Raw genomic sequence first — 20903 nt, 5'->3', positions numbered from 1 at the left:
ATATATATATATATATTACAAACCTAAAAAATGTTTAAAACGGTTTGCTGGATAAGTGTTATATTTCTTTAAGATAAATAATGCTTTTGTAGTTGTAATAATATTATTAAGTAATATTAGTATAAAATATTAGTAAATATTAGAATAAAACTAAACTAATATATTAGCATAAAAATTTTTTTTTTTCCTTCAAATTTTGTGTGATTCGTAAATTTTTAGTGGAATTTAAAATTGAGTTGAACATTCAAAAAATTCGAAATTTTAAAGTCCTATACATTTTGTCTTTCAAATCCACTACTTCAGGCAAAAACACACCTGTTCAACATTCTTTTGGCATCTGAAAACTATAAGAGAGGTCATGGGAAGCGTAGCAAACTGAAATGGGAGCCGGACAGAGACATTGTTCAAGCCCTGGACTGCGCCTTCAGCAAAAGTATTTCAGTGAGTGCCGTCAGGAAATGTGCTGTAGAACATGCTGTTTTCAAAATACTACAGAAATGCTGTGACTCTTTATGTCTCTAGATTGTGGAGCCCACAGGCAAGCGGTTTCTGGTGGCAGTGGATGTAAGTTCTTCTCTGAGCAGCGTGACTCAAGGCAGCTCCATCAGCACTGTGGCAGTGGCAGCGGCGATCTGTTTGGTAAGAAACACCACTGCAAACTTACTCCAATACTGTTAGTCTGTGAAGAGACTGAAGTCATATTTTAAGCTAATATTTTGTCCTTGGAGGAAATGTGTGTGGCACATATTTCACATTCCTTGCATATTCCTTTTCTGATGGGACGCTCTAGTCTTGTAAACATCGATGAATGGCCTCTTCAGTGCATTCCTCTAATATGCGAATCTTTTTAGATGCTTTAAAAAGAGCGAATTGTTGATTATAACCAACCAAGAACGTACAAACCCCATGAGATCAAGCCTTTTGTGACTTTTGGTTGATTTGTTCTGTCTGCATGCTTGTTCACATCTAAAAGTAACATTTAGCTGATATAGACTTCTAACCCTTTAAAGCATAACTTTATGCAATAATAGTCAGAAAAATCGTTTTTGTTCATCTTTTTTTTGCAAACACGCATGTGTTTTTTGTTAAGTATCATATTTGATAGATCAGGTTTTTATGGCTCATATAGTATGATATAGTAGGGCTGTGGAATTTCGAATATTCGTCGAATTTAAAATAAAAAAATCCACATTCGAATGCAAAAACGTTCGAATTTTAGGTGTGCGTTAAGGAGGCAGCCTTATCAGTGGCGCACGAGATGCGATGACGGTGTAAGTGTCGTTGCATTATAATGTTTTTGTTAACCTGTCCAGTTGAAGCCACTAGATGCGGCGCTGCTGCATTGTTAATTACAAATATTGCGGGAAAAGAGAACATCAATGCGGAGAAGATCTTGTTTACGTCAAAACTGAAACCACCGTTTCACACAGAACGCCTATTTCGCGCATTTTCTAGAGGGACATCTATCACCATTGCACTCGCGTCTCGCACAAGAGAACCGCATGTTTAGAAAGCCATGTAAAATGAATGCAAGTTTAACTTTGTAAAAACATATCTCGAGACTTTATGGCGGGTTTTTTCCCCATCTCACTGCATCTCATGTTTTAAAATTAAAAATGTACTCTGTGTGATTGGCTTTCGGCCCTTTGTATTAAACTATGCATACATACATGATGCTGTTTTGTTTATAGTTGTTTAAGCAACTTAATTATAATTGGTTTATAAACATTATTTTAAACATTATGTACTTTTTTAACAGATAGTCATGTTATCTTATGCTTTGAATAAACGTGCATTAATAATATTTTGCTCGATGCGCCCTCTTGTGGCCTCAGGAGAGAAGCCAAAAGCATTTCTTCACCCTAACTGAAATTATGCATTTTAAATTCGAATATAATTCGAATTTTGATAATATTTAAGTAAAAAATTTGAATTTACTTTTTCAGCCATTTTGACAGCCCTATGATATAGTGAGAATATGGAGAAACTTGAGGAGGAAAAGCACCTCGATTTTATTCAGAGGCACAAACTAAGCAAAAATATGTAATTTGGTGCATTAGCTGATATTAATATGGCCAAAAGTGAAATTAATTTCTGACAGCTTGTAATGTAAATCAGTGAGATCTTTATAACAGTATAGCAAATTACTTGTATAAAATGCATATGTGTTACTCTATATCCCCCTAAAATATGAATATGATATTTAAATTCTTAGTTTTATGATCAAAACTAGTTTTTATTTTCGGGACGAAATGTACAGGATAAAGCAGTGCAATACAACGATGCTTGAGAGATGAACAAATTAATGATTCTCAAAAGCCTGATGAATCATATCGGATACATTTAACAGGATTTTTGTAAAAAAAAAAAGTATGGCTAATTAAGTAAAAGTTGCTTTATTACTGACAATAAATGTTCAGTTTATACAAATCAGTAAAGATTTCACAGCAAAACATTAATAAACACAAGCATTTGGTAAAAAGTATAAACTATCACTCAGAAGGCATGTAGTAGATTGTGTACAACAGGTTATTCAGCAAAGGTTTGATCATTTTGTTAATTTAGTGCCTTACATATTTGCATATCATATGATTTATATGATACAGTAGGTTTTATTGGGTTAAAATGTACAATAATTTTATGCTTCCTGTTTCAATTGGCAATTGGTCAACACAGGAAAGACGAATGTGCATATCAAGCTATATCAAGGGGTCTTTAAAGGAGAAGTTTACCCATAAATAAAAATTTAAAAAAGGTCTTGTGACCTTTGTGACACATTTTATTTTTTAAGACCTTTTACATGAACATGATCACCTGTGTGCTACATCTTTTATTTTCTGGTAGCTCCTACAGATTTTAAAGAAGAAAAAAAAACAAGATAAAAAAAAAAAAGTGAAGCTTCAAATTTAATTTCAAAGTGGTTCTCTTTATTTTAATGGCAGGTGATTGCACAGACGGAGCCAGACACACAGATTGTGGTTTTCTCTGAAGGAAGCGTTCTTCCCTGTGCTGTCTCTTCTGATATGACATTTATGCAGGTAGCAGCACAGCTCATCCAGGTGAGAAGATGCTTTTTTTTTTAACTGCAGCATCCTGAATGCATTCAAACAACAGAATTCACTCACATACTTCTGTGGTGACCCGTACCCTCATTTCAAACACAAATTGTAGTCATCACACTCCTTTGTGAATGATTAGATCCAGTTCATCTGTAGTCATCATAATAATCCATATGTGACTTCTCTCCAGACTCCTGGTGGCAGTACAGACTGTGCCTTACCCATCACCTGGGCCTCAGAGAATGATAAAACTGTGGATGTCTTCATCATTTTCACTAATAATCAAACGTTTGAGAGCGAAAATCCAGCAGACACACTGAAGACGTATAGACAAGTGAGTGTAACCCGAAAGGGAATACAAAAGTCATGTTTTTAGCTTATTACACTGTTATACTCTTATCTGTAATATGTTTTAATAAGGTTGTAATTAAACATTAATTTAGTGCAGTTATTTAAAAAATGATTGACCATGATAATATGGAAATATACTCACTTTTAAAGCTATTTTTTTTTACAATGTCTGTTTAATGATTTACACGTCTGCCACAGTAATGTAATATATTTAATGTATCTTCATTTATTAGATAAATCTTATCAAATATATGCTATTAATACACTCAGAAGTTTGGGGTTGGTATGATTTTTTTAATGTTTTTGAAAGAAGTCTCTCATGTTCACCAAGGCTGCATTTGTTTGCAAAAAAAAAAAAAATGCAAGAAAAACTGAAATATTGTCAAATATTATTGCAATTTAAAATAACTGGTTTATTTTTTTTATATATTCTAAAATGTAATTTATTCCTGTGTTGCAAAGCTGAATGTTCAGCATCATTACTCCAGTCTTCAGTGTCACATGATTCTTCAGAAATCATTCTAATATGCTGATTTGCTGCTCAATAAATATTTTTTATTATTATTAGTGCTGTCAGTCAATAAAAAAACTAATAAATCACACATTTTTTGTAATTAATTGCAATTAATCATATATTAATATATTTATATTATATTTATATTATAGTCATAATTTCACATTGAATCTCAAAATTAATGTAGAAAGAACATAAAGATGGTATATTTTAAAATATGTGTTTAATGGCATGTTTTTACTAAATAGCCTATTATTAATGAAGGCCAGTATCATTGATACCTATACTGCAACTGATGTCTCAATTAAATGCATTTTCCCTCAATTTTACCCATTAATTATAACCATTCAACATTACAGTATAACTGAAAGACATTATTTGTAACATTTAATAGGCTTTTTAATTTTAAGTGAATTTAAAACAATCTTCACATAAACTATAAATTGAATTCATTACTCAGTGAGGAGAGCAGTGAGTGATTTCTCTTTTACTTTAGTTCTTTGATTTCCATCAATGACACAGACTGCAGCAGGATTCACTTTAAAAGCAGTGCTGTCTGTTTTAATCCTGGCGCGGATCTGACACGCATCTGATTTTCTCTCAGCTCTTTACGGTCATTTGGGACTTTTTAACTCATTTAAGACAGTGTTTACGAGGTCACTCACCAAAAGCGGGCATTTTGACATAATTGTGTGTGTGTTTTTGTCCACGATAAAGAACTCCTGTGCTCTTGGCCAGTACTGAATTTACCTCTCTTTTGCGTCCTATCGTACTTGATAGTGTGTTTATATAGTCTACTGTAATGCTGTAGCCAGAGGATGCCAGAAAAAAAAATGAATGCTGCATTAATTGCGTTAAAGTTGGGGTATGTATTTTTTCAAAAACGCTTTAGAAAACTGAGTCGTGCCGAGTACCAAAACAAACTTGTAGCCAATCAGCTGTAAGGGGCGTGTCTACTCATGATGTGGAGGAGAGAGCGCTCAGTGCACAGGACGGACATTAGTCGAACCGAGTGACAGAGAGATAGAGATGGCGGATAAAAAACAAAAGAGGAAAACGTCATAAATAGAACGCAGCAGCAGTTTTCTGTCGGGAATTTGTCGTGCCGCGCCGCATCCAGTGTAGACAGCATCACTGATTATAATGAGTTCTATAGTATTTTGTCGCGCCGCGCCACTCGCGTCCGGTGTAGACACAGTGTAACATTGGTTTTGCTTTGTTTCACAGAACTAATCATTGCCTGGGTTGCTTGCGTACGTATGTGTGGGGCGGAGCTATCAAAACAGGGGCGAGACCCTTTTGGGGTAGGGGTGTGTTTGTTTTGGTGATTTGAAATATCAACATTGGCTACCAGAAATCACTTAAATACAATTAATGCATTAATTTTGACAGCCATAATTATTATCAATGTTGAACACAGTTGTGCTGCTTAATGTTTTTGTGGAAACGGTAGGCCTACATTTTTTTCTGGATTTTTTGATGAATAGAAAGTACAAAATAACAGCATTTATTTGAAATAGTTCTTTTGTAACATAAATGTCTTTGCTGTCACTTTTGATCATTTTAATTGGTCTTTGCTAAGTAAAAGTATGAATTTCTTTCAAAATTAGTTGGTATATCATGTAATAATTCATAAATGATTCAATTAAACATCAACTTTTTCTACTGTAGTTTTCATCATTTTTGTCCTGTTTGTGTTTTCTTTTTTTTTTCAGAAAAGCGGTGTATTTTCCAAACTGATTGTGTGCGGATTGATTGCCAATTCCCTGTCCATCGCTGACCCTGAAGACCGTGGCATGCTGGACATCTGCGGCTTTGACTCGCAAGCAGTTGATGTCATGCGTAACTTCGCACTCGATGTCATTTAAAAGCTGTTTGTTTGTAGCATGCAGTCGGTTTTCTGAAAGGACAACGAGACACCGATGCACCCCGCATCAACATCAGAAAAAAATGTTTTTACATTTTAATTTGGAAATCATGTCGTTTGTTTTTGCAGTTTGGAATCGAGTCCAAGTCTAATTTAATGTCCAGCAGGCTGGATTAGTTGCAGTGAATTCAGCAAATTCATGAAATGACGATTATGTTTACTGATGTCCATTCAGTATACTGTATGTTTTTAATGAAATGTTGCTTCTTTCCCAGAAGTACATGTCTTTCACACGTTTTTCAAGAAGTTCATGCATGTCACTGACCTTCATTAGAAGTAATGTACTATATTTTTAGAGGCCTTGCTCATTGTGTGCAATTCATGGTTTGTTCCGTGTAATGAGATGCTTTAAAATATTACACATCAAGCTGAAAGTGCTCCATAGGTCTTCCACAAAAATCGTAGAGAAATATAAAGCAAAATACATTTGCGAGATCATTGAAATGTAAATCAAGCAATCTGGTGTTCTCAGAAACGCATGTAGCCTAAATGACTAGACTCGTCGGTAATGTTTTAATGTTGAAATACCTCAAGTGTTCTGTGGTCCAGTAACTTGATATTTGATATATGATCGCAAATAACCTTTTATTATACTGAACAAAATTATAAACGCAACACTTTTGTTTTTGCCCCCATTTTTCATGAGCTGAACTCAAAGATCTAAGACTTTTTCTATGTACACAAAAGGCCTATTTCTCTCAAATATTGTTCACAAATCTGTCTAAATCTATGTTAGTGAGCACTTCTCCTTTGCCGAGATAATCCATCCACCTCACAGGTGTGGCATATCAAGATGCTGATTAGACAGCATGATTATTGCACAGGTGTGCCTTAGGCTGGCCACAATAAAAGGCCACTCTAAAATGTGCAGTTTTACTGTATTAGGGGGTCCGGGGGGGGTCCGAAAACCAGTCAGTATCTGGTGTGACCACCATTTGCCTCACGCAGTGCAACACATCTCCTTCACAGAGTTGATCAGGTTGTTGATTCTATCAAAATAGGGGCGATGTCTAAGCTGTCTAAGATTTAGACAGATTTGTGAACAATATTTGAGAGAAATAGGCCTTTTGTGTACATAGAAAAAGTCTTAGATCTTTGAGTTCAGCTCATGAAAAATGGGGGCAAAAACAAAAGTGTTGCATTTATAATTTTGTTCAGTGTATGATTCAAGAGAGGCTTGACACGTCTATTTAAGACTTAAGATCTGAATATTTTACTGTTTACACTTTGGCACACTTTTGATCAACAAAATAACATTTCAAAATTGTAAAAAAAAGAGGCGTATGCTTTGAATGATAGAGCTTGTTAATGGATCTTGCTTCTAGATTCATTTTATATGTGTAGAAAGTAACTTTTTTCATTTTCTGTTGCTCTTTGTGCCTCTTAAGTTCAAATCAAGGTTGTGATTTTGCTAACGCTGCTAAGATGATTATTATTACGTAAAGAAATTGTAGACACACACTAACAAACACTAAAACTTCTGTAGACAATTACTACCTGTTACTTTTGAGATACAATACTGAATGTTCCTATTTGTGTAATATTACAGATCATTTAGATCTAAACCTCTTGAATTAAGGGATGATAAATCTGACAAATTATGAAAGGCTGTGCTCTCATGGATGTTACCAAATTGGGATGCAAATTGAAATTTATTTGCCATGTTTTTATTTAATTTGTCCCTGTAGTTAACATGATAGCATGTTACCAAAGTTTATATTTATTTTTTTGTTTATATTACTCGGTACATTTTTCATAAGGTGACCTCATCAAGTTTATTAACACTATTAAAAAAATAAAAAAAAAAAAGTATTTTAGTCTTTGAAGCCAAAATTAATACTACACCTGACATTTTCCTTTGACGATTGGGTTGTTTAAAAAAATATATTTTCTGTTGATAACTCATTAATAAAGAGCCTTTTGAGAGTAATTTGTTTGTGATACTTCTGAATTCTGTTCTAAAATGTTACCACTCAGACTGTATTGAACTGAACTTATTAGTAGCAGCTATAGTGCTAATTCTTTATATATTTTTAGAAAAAATGATAGACTGAAAATAATTGAATATACTGTAATAATAAAATAATCAGAAACTTATTTAGAAAACCATAATCACATAAATGCAAGCAATACCATGAAAAAAAGGATTATTCAATGAAATTAAAGTCTAACTGGCTTTGATCAAATATGTTAGACTCAAAGTTATGTGAAATTAAGTTTAAGCTATTTTGCCTTATTAATAGAATAGAAATCTAAAATGTGTTTTTCTTATTACATTTACGTTTAGTCATTTAGCAGATGCTTTTATCCAAAACGACTTACAAATGAGGACAATAGAAGTGATCAAAACCAACAAAAGAGCAACAATATATAAGTGCTGTGACAAGTCTCAGTCTAGTGCAGTAAACATAGCAAGGGTTTTTTATATAATTAATAAAAAGAAAAACAAGCGGATAGAATAAAAAAATAATAGGGAACGCTAGTTTTAGAGGGTCCTTTTTCAATAAAAATAAACCAAGTCAAAAGAATAGGGTTTTTTTTTTTTTTTTTTTTTTTTACAAAGAAAACAAGTAGTAAGAATAGAAAAATAATATATATATATACTGTATACATAAATACACACATGCATGGGGAATCGTGGGAAAACAAGCTTGTGGTTCATACATTTGAGAATGTAAAAATGCAGAAAGTTTTCTGTGAAGGGCAGGTTTAGGTGTAGGGCGATAGAATATACCGTTTGTGCAGTATATAAACCATTACGCCTATGGAGAGTTCCCAAAACGGATAGTAAACCGTGTGTGTGTGTGTGTGTGTGTGTGTGTGTACTGGTTTATATATCCTGGTGGGGACTTAAACCTGACTACACACAGACTCATGGGGACTCGTGTCACGGTGGGGACCTAAATTGTGGTCCCCACGGGTACAAAAGCTTATAAATCATACAGAATTAAGTTTTTTGAAAATCTAAAAATGCAGAAAGTTTCCTGCGAGGGGTAGGTTTAGGGTAGGGTTAGTGTAGGGCAATAGAATATACGGTCTGTACAGTATAAAAACCATTACGCCTATTGAGAGTCCCTACAAGGATAGCTGACCAGACGTGTGTGTGTGTGTGTGTGTGTGTGTGTGTGTGTGACAAACACAGTTGATATTTGACTGGTACCTGAGGCTGTTCGGTTTAGCTGCCCCAGATTTGCCTGAGCTGTGCGTTCAAGTCGTAAATACTTTTTAATACTTAACTTTTATTCGTCTATAAATAATCCCTTTACTCGACCTGCTTATGCTGTCTCTTTTGCGGTCGAAGCCCAACCAATACGCTTAAATATAATTGTGATTCATTAATTTTATATAGGCACTATTCGAGGCAGCCCTGTACTGAGAAGTTGCTGGGTCGTAAATAAAACACTCGTAATGAGGAGGCGCGATCATGGCGGACGTGTTGAGTGTTCTTCGCCTGTACAACATCCAGAAAAAGGAGATTGTTGCGAAAGGGGATGAAGTTATTTTCGGAGAGTTCTCCTGGCCTAAAGATGTCAAGACTAACTATGTCATTTGGGGGTAAGTGTGCGCTTCTTCCGCTTAGTTCTTCGTCTTGTTTTGAGCTGAGCTGCTTTAGCCGCTAATGCGCTACTGCTGCTAAACTCGTGTTGTGTTGACTTGTTCTTGTACAGGATAAAGTGTTCTGTCTGTAAGTCAGTGTAGTTACGTGTATGGACACTGGGAGATTGTAACTAATATGTTGGCTGATGTTTAAAACGCACTGAGCTGTTTGTACAGACAACATTTGAGGCTGCACTGATGCTGCGTAACAACTTCTCATTTGTTACTCTGTTGAATCGTTATTATCTGCTCTGATTGGGAGTTTAAAACGTTGTAATCCAAACTAACTCGGTACTACAAAATAGGATCTCCAGAGTATGTTTTTTGGACATAATATATTGGAGGAACGTGTAAAGACCCATATGGTAATCAAAATATCACGTAACACTATCGCTGTACCATGGAACCACAACAAGACTTTTTTTTTTTTGGCTGGGTGTTCATGGTCGACTGTTCTGCACACCATGTTATGTTGTGATTTATTTTTTTCATGTGTCCTATTTAAAGTTTGTCCAAGGTTGCTGTGCTTTGTAACACATTTTGATGAAAATTAATATTTTTGAAAGGTTCCCAAATTATTGGCTTGTAGGTTCAGCTGTAATTAAATTTAAATCGAACTCGGGGTTGAAAAATTATTTTATAAATGCAAAAAAATATATATATTTTTAGCTGGATTTCAAAAATGGATAGGAAAACTTTCCTCTTGTTGTGCGCTTTAAAAAAGTCTGGGACAATCCCTGATGATTTAACAAAAAGCCAAAAACATGTGCTTTTAAGAAAGTGGTATGTGTGTATATATATATATATATATATATAAATAATTATTTATTTATTTTTTTTATGCTGGTGATATAATTTGTGGTGAAAATTTAGAAGAAACGTTTGAACGGTGTTGTTTGTTTGTGTGTATATTAATTTTTTTACAATGCGATTTAATTACAGAACTGGAAAAGAGGGACAGCCTAAAGAGTACTACACTCTTGACTCGATTCTTTTCCTTCTCAACAATGTGCATCTTCCTCACCCGTCCTATGTGCGGAGAGCTGCAGTAAGTACAATCGCACAGTTTATAGCACACTCTCTAAAATGTTTAAAGTGTATTGCTTTTTTTATTATTATTTTTGTGTCATTTATTTTCATGATATTTAAGTACATTTAAACCCTGCCTCTCCCTGCTGTAATGCAAGAGTTCGTATTATATTCCGGTTTTAATTAAAGCTTAGTTCGCTGTCTATAAACGGGAAATATCCTTATCTTAATGGTTTTATTTTATAATGTAGGCCTAGTTTGTGTGCACAGGTGGTTGGAAAGTAAAATGTGAGCCTGCTTCTGTGATTGCAGACAGAGAACATCCCTGTTGTAAGGCGACCCGACAGAAAAGACTTGCTGTCCTATCTCAATGGAGAAAGCTGTAAGTTTGACGAGGAATCGCAGACATTACAGTCTTCAAGCTCTTTATTAAAAAAACATATTTATTTATCTGGTTGTCATTTAATTCAATTTTACAGCATCATCAACGAGTATCGACAGAAGTGCGCCCATTGAGATTGGTTTACAAAGGCCGACGCAAGGTGTGTGGGTTTTTTGATTTGAGCGTATTCTTGCCATTAAAAAAAAAAACTAGAATAATTAGATCTTAATTTTAGAGCATGTAATAATAATTTGATGAAATGTCATCTTTCAAGATTTAAAGTAGTCAGAAGTGCCTCTAATTGAATGATCACCCATATCCTGGCATTAAATTGCAATTGTTTTAACAGTTAAAAGGGCAGCAGATGAAGTGTCTTCAGAGGCAAAAAAGCCTCGGGTTGAGGTAAGAAGCATTTTAAAACTTAAATACAAAAAAAGATCTGTTTTGCAGTTTGAAATGCTGAAAAGCAACATGCCTGGATGCTACTTATGATTTATGCATGCGCTTCTCAGGATGAAGAGCGTGTGCGTCTGGATAAGGAGCGTCTGGCTGCTCGCCTCGAGGCTCATAAGGAAAGCATTGTGCAGACAGATCAGATCCGGTATGATCAAACTGATCCAGCATTTTAACACTGTGCACAAAAGGTTTTCCTCAATATCTTTTGTGTTCAGCAGAAGATAATAATGCATACAGGTTTGGAACAACAGTAAATTATGACAATATTCTCATTTTTAGATGGACTATCCCTTCAATAAGTTTTCTAAATTACATTTTTAATATTTAGTTTCTAATATTTTTGTGTAATTAGTTATATTAACCCAGTAAAGCTGTGTTGTTTAGTAAATATAATCAATGTTTAATGAATTGCCTAACAACACTTATTTTAATGATCTAAGCGCATGGGCTGAAGCGCACGGCGCACAAATCCACTTTTGCTAGTTTAACGATGGAAAAAACGGTCAGCGCGCCAGGCGCATGGTCCAAAAGGGTTGTACCTATTCTCTTAATGAGTCATGGGTGTGTTTTGTGCATAACGTGCTGTCAGCCAGTCGGAGTCTCATCTCCCATTCCCTTTAAATGCCAGTTGTGCTCGTGACATGGCGGATTCGCTAGATTTTGCAAGAGCAAAGACTGAACGCTTCTCCAGAGAGGAAAGGTTCTGCTCGTGCGTGAGGTTAAAGCACGTGAGCATACCATCTACGGGGCACAATAATAATCTTTTACATTGTAATCCTTTCATTTTTAATATTTGATATGTTTGTGTGCTGCTGCGTGTGTAATAAGCAGAGTGTGCAACCGCCTATAGGTGCATATTATTAGCGCGCCCTTTAAATAATTTTCAAAAAATACTGCGCCATTGACTTTAGACCAGGTTTTAGTTGGTCAATGGTGCAATCAGTTTTCAGTTGCCTTAAAATAGCAATGCGCTCACAATGCGCCTGAACACACCTCGTTTTCAGACCAGCACGCCCATGGGCGCAAGTTCATTTGCTATTTAAACAACGTCGCGCTGGACGTGAAAATGATAACTGCGTCGGGCTGAAACTAGCAAAAAAACGTGAGCATACCATCTACGGGGCACAATAATAATCTTTTACATTGTAATCCTTTCATTTTTAATATTTGATATGTTTGTGTGCTGCTGCGTGTGTAATAAGCAGAGTGTGCAACCGCCTATAGGTGCATATTATTAGCGCGCCCTTTAAATAATTTTCAAAAAATACTGCGCCATTGACTTTAGACCAGGTTTTAGTTGGTCAATGGTGCAATCAGTTTTCAGTTGCCTTAAAATAGCAATGCGCTCACAATGCGCCTGAACACACCTCGTTTTCAGACCAGCACGCCCATGGGCGCAAGTTCATTTGCTATTTAAACAACGTCGCGCTGGACGTGAAAATGATAACTGCGTCGGGCTGAAACTAAAAAAAAAAACATGCCTGATAGGGCTTTTTTTTTTTTTTTTAACTATTCAGAGCAGTGTTGGGTGTAATTAGTTACTAAGTAATTAGTTAATGTAATTTAATTACTTTTCCCTTGCAAAAGTAAAGCAAGGGATTACTCTTATTTTTTCTGTATTTGAATTAGTTACTTCTTATGTAATTGAACGTAATACTGAGTATAGACTATAGAACATTTATACACAATCCAATAGTGGATTTAACATAAAAATTAACACTTTAGTGTCCAATTCTCACTTTTAACTAGTTGGTAATTAGCATGAATATTACTGGGATATTGGCTGTTTATTATTACTTAAAAAAAAAAGCACATATTAATGTCTTATTCTGCACGACCTTATTCTAAATCCTTAATACTACCAATACTTAAACTTAACAACTACTTTACTAAGTATTAATAAGCAGTAATTGGAGTATATTGAGGCAAATGTCATAGTTAATAGTTAATAGTAAGAATTGGACTCTAATCTAAAGTGTGACCAGAATAACTTATGTAGTTATCTATTATTTATTTGAAAGAATTAAAAGAACCGTTTCATGTCTATCCTTGTATCATTAATGTTAAGGCTGATATAGGATTTAGAAAGTAATTAGTAATAAGTAATTAAATACTTTTTGGAGAGAGTAATTTGTTCAGTAATCTAATTACACTGTTGAAGATGTAACTAGTAATTAATTACTTTTTTAGAGTAACTTACCCAACACTGATTCAGAGTATAACACAGCTTGTCTTTATCTTAACTGTTTAGTTCTCCTAGTTTATCTAATTATTCTTCTGATCTTAGGTCTCTGTCAGAAGCCATGTCTGTGGAGAAGATTGCTGCTATCAAGGCCAAAATCATGGCCAAGAAGCGTTCTACCATCAAGACTGACCTGGACGATGACATCACCCAGAAACAGAGAAGCTTCGTGGATGCTGAGGTGGACGTGACCAGAGACATTGTGAGCCGAGAGAGAGTGTGGCGGACGAGGACGACCATTTTACAGAGCACCGGCAAGGTAAGAGACACTCAGGGCTGTCCATTTAAGACATTAAAGGGATAGTTCATCCACCTACATCTTGGATGCCCTGGGGGTAAGCAGATAAACATCACATTTTCATTTTTGGGTGAACTATCCCTTTAACATCTATTAAAATATATAAATAAATGGCATCATGGACATTAGACTTTCCTACCAATGTCTCTTCAATAATTTACTCTGCTGCCACAATATCTTTGAAATGTATATTAATGAATTAATCAACATTTAATCAAATTGCATATCCAGTTAAAGTGAAATGTTCTAATTTTGCAGAATTTGCAGCTGATGATTTGCAGCATTGTTGGTAACAAAAAATACTGAAAATATATTTTAAGTTGTTGGACAGATGTTTATTCATTTTTTTTCCCCCTTTTTTTAAATTTTTTTATTTTATTTAATTTTTTTTTAATATACATGCATTTACATTTTTATTGGTGACTATTTATTGGCGAAGTAAAATTATTTACATCTAGATTTCATACTTGTTGCAACTATTATTATTATTATATTTTTCAAACTATTTATTGCCTAATTAAAATTATATACATCTGGATTGTTGCAGCCAGTGTTTTGGTGGTTCTAATATATAAAACAGTTGTCCTACAGGTGGTGGTGTTTCACTGATCAAACAGATGTTGTCTTGTTCGGATTATTTTGTTAGGGTTGGATTTTGAATAGTTAGTTAAAAACTCATAACTTGGTTTAAAGTCATGTTTGTGTTTTTTTTTTTCCTTCTCTGCTATACTTTCTTTCACAAACAGTTGTGCACAAATGAGAAAGATAAATGTTAATTATATTTAAAGAATATGAACTCCTGAACATGATGATCTTTTGATGTTGTAGAATTTCTCCAAAAATATATTTGCCATCCTACAATCAGTGAAGGCGCGGGAGGAAGGTCGAGCCCCTGAACAGAGACAGACACAGAACCAAACGCAGGTGGTGAGTACACGAACAGAGCCGCTTTATTAATGTGCCAGTGTTTGTGGTTTGTTTCCTTATCAGCTGTATATCAGAATAGATGTGGGTTTTTTTTTTTAAATAGAACTTCAAAGGGCCATACAGCTCGCTTGGTACATAAGCCCTGTTTGCTTCAGTTATTAACAATTGCTAGGATGCATTTCTCAATACTTAAAACACTTTTTCAAAACTCTTCACTCAGCTTTCATAACAAACTTTCATCTTAGCACAGCAGTTAATTTTACATTCAAAATTCACTAAAACTACCAAAACACTTCATACATGTCTCAAATCAGCTCATTCTTCCAAAACACTATAAAAGTTTTTCACCCAACAAACACGCGTTGTCACTCATAAAAAAACATTTAACAGTAGGGATATAATGATTAACTGCGAGCCGGTCGAAAATCGATTAAAATATGTGACGATTCAAATCGGTTGAGATGCCAAACAAATCGCGATACAATTGGAGTAGGAGTTTATATAAATGTATCTCTGAGGGGAACTGACTATCTTTAGAACAGTTTACGTGGTATTTTCTTTTCATCTTGCCTCTGAACAATGCATATTAAAGTAGTGTTCATAAGCGCAGCTCTGCTTTGTTTACAGCGGTAACCCAGGAAACACTGTATCATTGCTATTCATAAGCGCCACCTGCTGTCAGAGAGTGAATCTGCAGCTCGTCTGTGGTTTCGTTGAGATGTTTTTATGTAGTATTTTATGTAGCATTTTTTCAAAAATACTAAAGTCAAACCATTCTGTTTTTGCTTCAAATTTCGAAATTATGCAGTCTAATTTAGATTAAAAACTACTCATGCTGCATGTATGCTGCATCTTTGTTTGGATCATGATTAAAAAAAATCCAGTGGTTTCCTCTAATTTTAAATGGAAAGTGCACAGTCAAAACCTTAGTTTGTTCATATTAAGAGATTTCTTTTATGTGTGTATCTTGTTTGATTTGGGGTTAATTTCAATTTAGTTTTGTTATTTCAATTTCACAAAGAAACTTGCAGCAATAGCCTAATAAAATGACATCTTTTCATTTACTGTATAATGTCTTCAATCTCATTTTGTTAAAAAACGTGAGAATCGAATCGTGAAATCAAAATCATGAATCGTGAGTTGAGTGAATCGTTACATCCCTACTTAACAAGTAGAATTACAGTAGTTGTTTTTTTTTTTTTTGTATGTAAACTATATACTATATGTGACCCTGGACCACAAAACCAGTCATAAGGGTCAATTTTTCAAAATTGAGATTTATACATGATCTGAAAGCTGAATAAATAAGCTTTCCATTGATGTATGGTTTGTTAGGATAGGACAGGATAGGATATTTGGCCGAGATACAACTATTTGAAAATCTGGAATCTGAGGGTGCAAAAAAATCAAAATATTGAGAAAATCCCCTTTTAAGTTGTCCAAATGAAGTTCTCAGCAATGCATATTACTAATATATGTAGTTTTAATATATTTACAGTAGGAAATTTACAAAATATCTTAATGGAACATGATCTTTACTTAATATCCTAATGATTTTTGGCATAAAAGAAAAATCTATAATTTTGACCCATACAATGTATTTTTGGCTATTGCTACAAATATACCCCAGCGACTTCAGACTGCTTTTGTGCTCCAGGCTCGCATATACAATATACTGTACAACACCACATACATTCATATCAAATGTTACTCAGCGAGAGAGTTACGCTCATGGGACACTGTACTTATTCACAGTCACAAAAGTACATTATTTGCATGTGCTTTAAAGCCTTGCCGGTTAAACATTTAATTTTCGTGCTGTTCGGACATACGCCTTTTCTGAACGTTACATCTGAAGCGTGCGCTCACTAAAAAAACCTGTCAAACAGAGCCTGATTACTGCTAAGTTATCTTTCACATCTGATTGCGCTTATACTGTCAAAAAAACAAAAAGTTTGCTAAACTTTCTGTAATTTATTAGTCGGTATATAATACAGCATGTGGTGTTTGCCATGCCTCGTGCCATGCCTCATCTTATTCGTTTTTGTTAATAAACGTTTTGTAAGCTAGTTTGTCATTGTATCCTACTGTTTTGTTCTTTTTTAATTAAAAATAACAATGAATTTTGTTTTAGTCTTAAAAAGTGAAAGGTGTGTAGATGTATGTAAGCAAAACAGACAATTATCTTTTCCCGTAAAACGTGCCAAGATCGCGAATTCGAAAGTGAAAGCGTCCGGAGCCAGGCTTATATCATAGCAAAAGAGGAACTCCCATTCACAAAATCAAATCTCAAATAATACTACTGATGAAAATGAACGGGTTGAATGTTAACCACTTTAGTTTCCATATAACTAAATACTATGATAAAAGTTCATCAGCATGCATTGATTAATCCCATGTTGTAGCGCAAAAAAAAAAAACACCAAATCATGTGCTCGTGTAACCAACTGAGAAAGTTAAGGCTAATTTATACTTCTGCGTCGGACCTACACCGTAGCCTTTACGCCGTAGGCTATGCGTCAGTTTTCATTTATACTTCTGCGTCGCTGTCCGCGTCAACGTGCAGTACACATGCAAACCGCTAGTCTGCAGTGTCCACGGGCATGTTGCTGGTGTAACCCGCAGTACCACAGCAAAAACCGAAGAAGCGGCGGCTCGTCGGAGAAGCATTATAGCCGTGACGGCGGCAAATAAATATCAAATCATTATTTAAAACTACAAAAAGGAGACAACAACGGAACAGGAGATGGCATTCTTTCAATCTGCACAAGGACTTGTACCACGGCAGATCACCATTGTTTGTCGCGGACAACTACTGATGTATAATGCCATGTAGTATAATAAATAAGACACTTGTTCTTTGCTTTGTTTTATTTTATATAAGAAGGTGTAACATTAAAATATATTAAAGTGCACATAAACACACAAAACTCAAGTACATATGGAGGGGGAGGGGTTCTAGCAGACCAATCACAGCGTTTGCGGTCCGTGTAGAATTGACGCGCTGTTAGATTTTTGGAGAGGTGCACGTCAGGCTACGGCGTAGGGTGTGCGTCTGTGCGTAGGCTACAGCGTAGGTTCGACGCAGAAGTATAAGTTGGGCTTTAGATTTCTGCTTCCTGAAGACCCAGTTCAAATCCTCTACACAGACCTTAATGTAACCTGCAGCTACCCGTTTTTAGCGTGCTAGCTATGGTACGAGTGATCAATTTTTATCCAGGACCAGATGTCAGAAGATTTGGTCGATTCACTGGAGTGTATAGGATTGATAACATAAATGAATGAAAGAAAGAATTCAGACTCAAAGATAAATGTAAATGAAATGAGATGACAATATATTATTCTTGAGTAAATTAAAATGATGGAAAGGGATTAAAAGCAAAATAAACAATGTCAAACAATAGTTCAGTCACGAAAGATACTGAAATCAAAGTTGAAATATAGATTTTAGAATCAGAATCATATAACCTTCAAGTCAGGAATTCAGATTTCAGACATGTAATATCAAATTCAGTTTCACAATTCAAATTTTGTATCCACATAAAAAAAAAAATAACAATTTCAAATTTCAAGCTCAATGTCCAAATTTCAATTTGTTCAGTTCCAGTTCAATATGAAAAATTCAAACTCAGTCCAGGGAAAAAAAAATGAGGAAAAATAAAATACCACAGTTCAAGGTGAGTATGTTTTGTCGTAAAAGGAGACAACAACGGAACAGGAGATGATGGCATTCTTTCAATCTGCACAAGGACTTGTACCACGGCAGATCACCATTGTTTGTCGCGGACAACTACTGATGTATAATGCCATGTAGTATAATAAATAAGACACTTGTTCTTTGCTTTGTTTTATTTTATATAAGAAGGTGTAACATTAAAATATATTAAAGTGCACATAAACACACACAAAACTCAAGTACATACGGAGGGAGGGGTTCTAGCAGACCAATCACAGCGCTTGCAGTACACGTAGAATTGACGCGCTGTTAGATTTTTGGAGAGGTGCACATCAGGCTACAGCGTAGGGTGTGTGTCTATGCGTAGGCTACGGCGTAGGTTCGACGCAGAAGTATTAATTGGGCTTTAGTCGCAAAAGAGCGACCAGTGGGAAGAATGAGTCTGGAGCCCTGTCAAACCTGTATTAATTTCTTTCTTTTCACTGGGGACCAGCAACTGTTTGGTTACCCACATTCTTCAACATAACTTTTATGTTCAACAGAAGAAAGAAACTCATTCAGGTTTAAAACTATTTGAGAGTTAGTAAATGATGACAGAATTTTCATTTTTGGGTGAAGTATCCATTTAATTTTAATAAAACAACAAAACAAAAAAGAGAAAAATCTCTCACTGCACTTGACTGAAGAACTTTATTACAGTTGCTTTAATAAGAATCAGTGTAGGATTATTTACAGTCAAGTGTGTTTTATTTTATGTGACTGTGATGTTATGCCCCTTAACAGGTTCAGGAAACTTTCCTCCGTAAAATGCGCTGCACATACTCGAATATTTGGGTTGTACTGTTTTGGAACAGTGTTGTAAATAAAACTTAACCACTGATTTCTAGTTGTAAAAAAATTTTTTGGGCGCACCAGTGCGACTGACCCGATCATCATCATACTTGTGATTGCACTCAGGGTAGCTTCAAAGGTTTCTACGTGTTTTTGCAGCATTGAGTAATGTATGACAGACATATCTCACGAATCCTTTCATAAGCAAAGTGTAGACAGGGTGTAAATAAGAGATTAATTGCGCAGTGTAGAGAGCTTCGTTGATTATAAATGTGAGAGCGTGATGAACTAAGATGAGTGACAGCTTTTAATGATTTTTAAGGGAGTTTGTAAATGTGATACTGATTAGGGATGCAGCGATTTAACCGGTTTCGCGATTAACCGCGCTTTAAAACGTCACGGTTAATTAATCGTAAAGGTTCTGCTAAACAGAGTGTTTCTGTTACACTGAATAGAACTGTTGCAGCTTGTGCAAAATGGAAACAAAGTTACACTAAAGGTGCACCAGCTTAAAATGACGTGCTTATCAGAGACACAGAGGCTACTACACGCATTAGATTAACTGTGACAGCGGGACCAAACAGCGAAGCTTTATTTCCACCAGAGAAATGCTTGTCGATAGTGTGGGACCATTTTGCTTCAGATCAGAAAGAGATGAAATAGTGCGGTAAGATCACATTTATTTGAATTAATTAATTTTAATATTTAGCTACTTGAATTAATTATTCGATCGAAAGAGAGAGAGAGAGGTGACAGTTGCCTACCTGCATCCGTACGTCTCTCCAGTAGGCTATTTGATCTATTATATTAATAAAAGTCGCGGGGCAGCGTTCTCAGGAATTTTGTGTCCTCCTGAATGTTTGTATATGTGCGCACAGGGCCGCATTAAGACCTCACTGGGCCCCGTATGTAAAAACAAACTTACTGAAGACAAGTAAACAGTCATGAATTCCAACAGAACAAAGAAATTGACCTGCAAACACTTAAAGCACTGAATAAGAAATATACTGTATAAAATAAATAGACTACAAATAGACTGAATAGTCTTCACCGTGTAAATTCAACAAGTAAATACATTATTTTACAAAAGCGATTCGGTCAAGATCAGTGATTGATTTTCTTTCTAATGTTTAATTTACATTATTGACACAAATGGCAACAGCAGCTATATTAAGCTGCTTTGGAAGAATAGTTCACCCAAAAATTAAAGTTATGGTGTTGTTGTTCTAAACCTGTATGAGTTTCCTTCTGCTGTTGAATGCAAACGCTTATATTTGGAACAATACTGGTAACCAAACAGTTTCTGTGCCCCAATGACTTCCATAGTATAAAAAAAAAAACAGTATCGGAGTCAACAGGCACCAGAAACTTTCTGGTGGTTACGAATATTCTTCAGAATATCTTCTTTTATGTTGAGGAGAACAAAGAAATTCATACAGGTTCAGAACAACTTGAAACTGAGTAAATGATGACAGTATTTTCATTTTTGGGTGAACTATATCCCTTTAAAATCTCATCATATAATGCCAGGATCGCATAATAGCCAACTAGTGCACATGCTTTATCTTTAACTATTAACGTTCATTTAAGACACAAATAACTGTGTTGACGAGG

General features: G+C 35.1%; 2 protein-coding genes across 2 annotated transcripts in view; both read left to right on the top strand.

Moving 5' to 3' along the window:
* Positions 1 to 5991, top strand: part of LOC107671649 (60 kDa SS-A/Ro ribonucleoprotein-like) — a 9988-nt gene extending 3997 nt beyond the window's left edge. The window contains exons 4-8 of the mRNA XM_016464557.1: positions 304 to 441; positions 523 to 639; positions 2943 to 3059; positions 3250 to 3393; positions 5640 to 5991. Of these exons, the coding sequence (XP_016320043.1) occupies positions 304 to 441; positions 523 to 639; positions 2943 to 3059; positions 3250 to 3393; positions 5640 to 5792 (669 nt within the window). The 3' untranslated portion in view covers positions 5793 to 5991. The remainder of the gene's footprint in view (positions 1 to 303; positions 442 to 522; positions 640 to 2942; positions 3060 to 3249; positions 3394 to 5639) is intronic.
* A 3266-nt stretch (positions 5992 to 9257) lies between these two features.
* cdc73 (cell division cycle 73, Paf1/RNA polymerase II complex component, homolog (S. cerevisiae)) overlaps positions 9258 to 20903 on the top strand; it is a 43438-nt gene continuing 31792 nt past the window's right edge. Inside the window, exons 1-8 of the mRNA XM_016464663.1 lie at positions 9258 to 9406; positions 10391 to 10496; positions 10790 to 10859; positions 10957 to 11019; positions 11209 to 11261; positions 11372 to 11460; positions 13603 to 13816; positions 14684 to 14782. Coding sequence (XP_016320149.1) covers positions 9276 to 9406; positions 10391 to 10496; positions 10790 to 10859; positions 10957 to 11019; positions 11209 to 11261; positions 11372 to 11460; positions 13603 to 13816; positions 14684 to 14782 — 825 coding nt within the window. The 5' untranslated portion in view covers positions 9258 to 9275. The remainder of the gene's footprint in view (positions 9407 to 10390; positions 10497 to 10789; positions 10860 to 10956; positions 11020 to 11208; positions 11262 to 11371; positions 11461 to 13602; positions 13817 to 14683; positions 14783 to 20903) is intronic.

The sequence above is a fragment of the Sinocyclocheilus anshuiensis genome, unplaced genomic scaffold (assembly GCF_001515605.1).
Source record: "Sinocyclocheilus anshuiensis isolate Anshui unplaced genomic scaffold, SAMN03320099.WGS_v1.1 scaffold524, whole genome shotgun sequence".
In the NCBI taxonomy this organism is placed as follows: domain Eukaryota; kingdom Metazoa; phylum Chordata; class Actinopteri; order Cypriniformes; family Cyprinidae; genus Sinocyclocheilus; species Sinocyclocheilus anshuiensis.
Note: the sequence above shows the minus strand (reverse complement) of the source record. Positions and strands in the feature narration are given on the sequence as shown.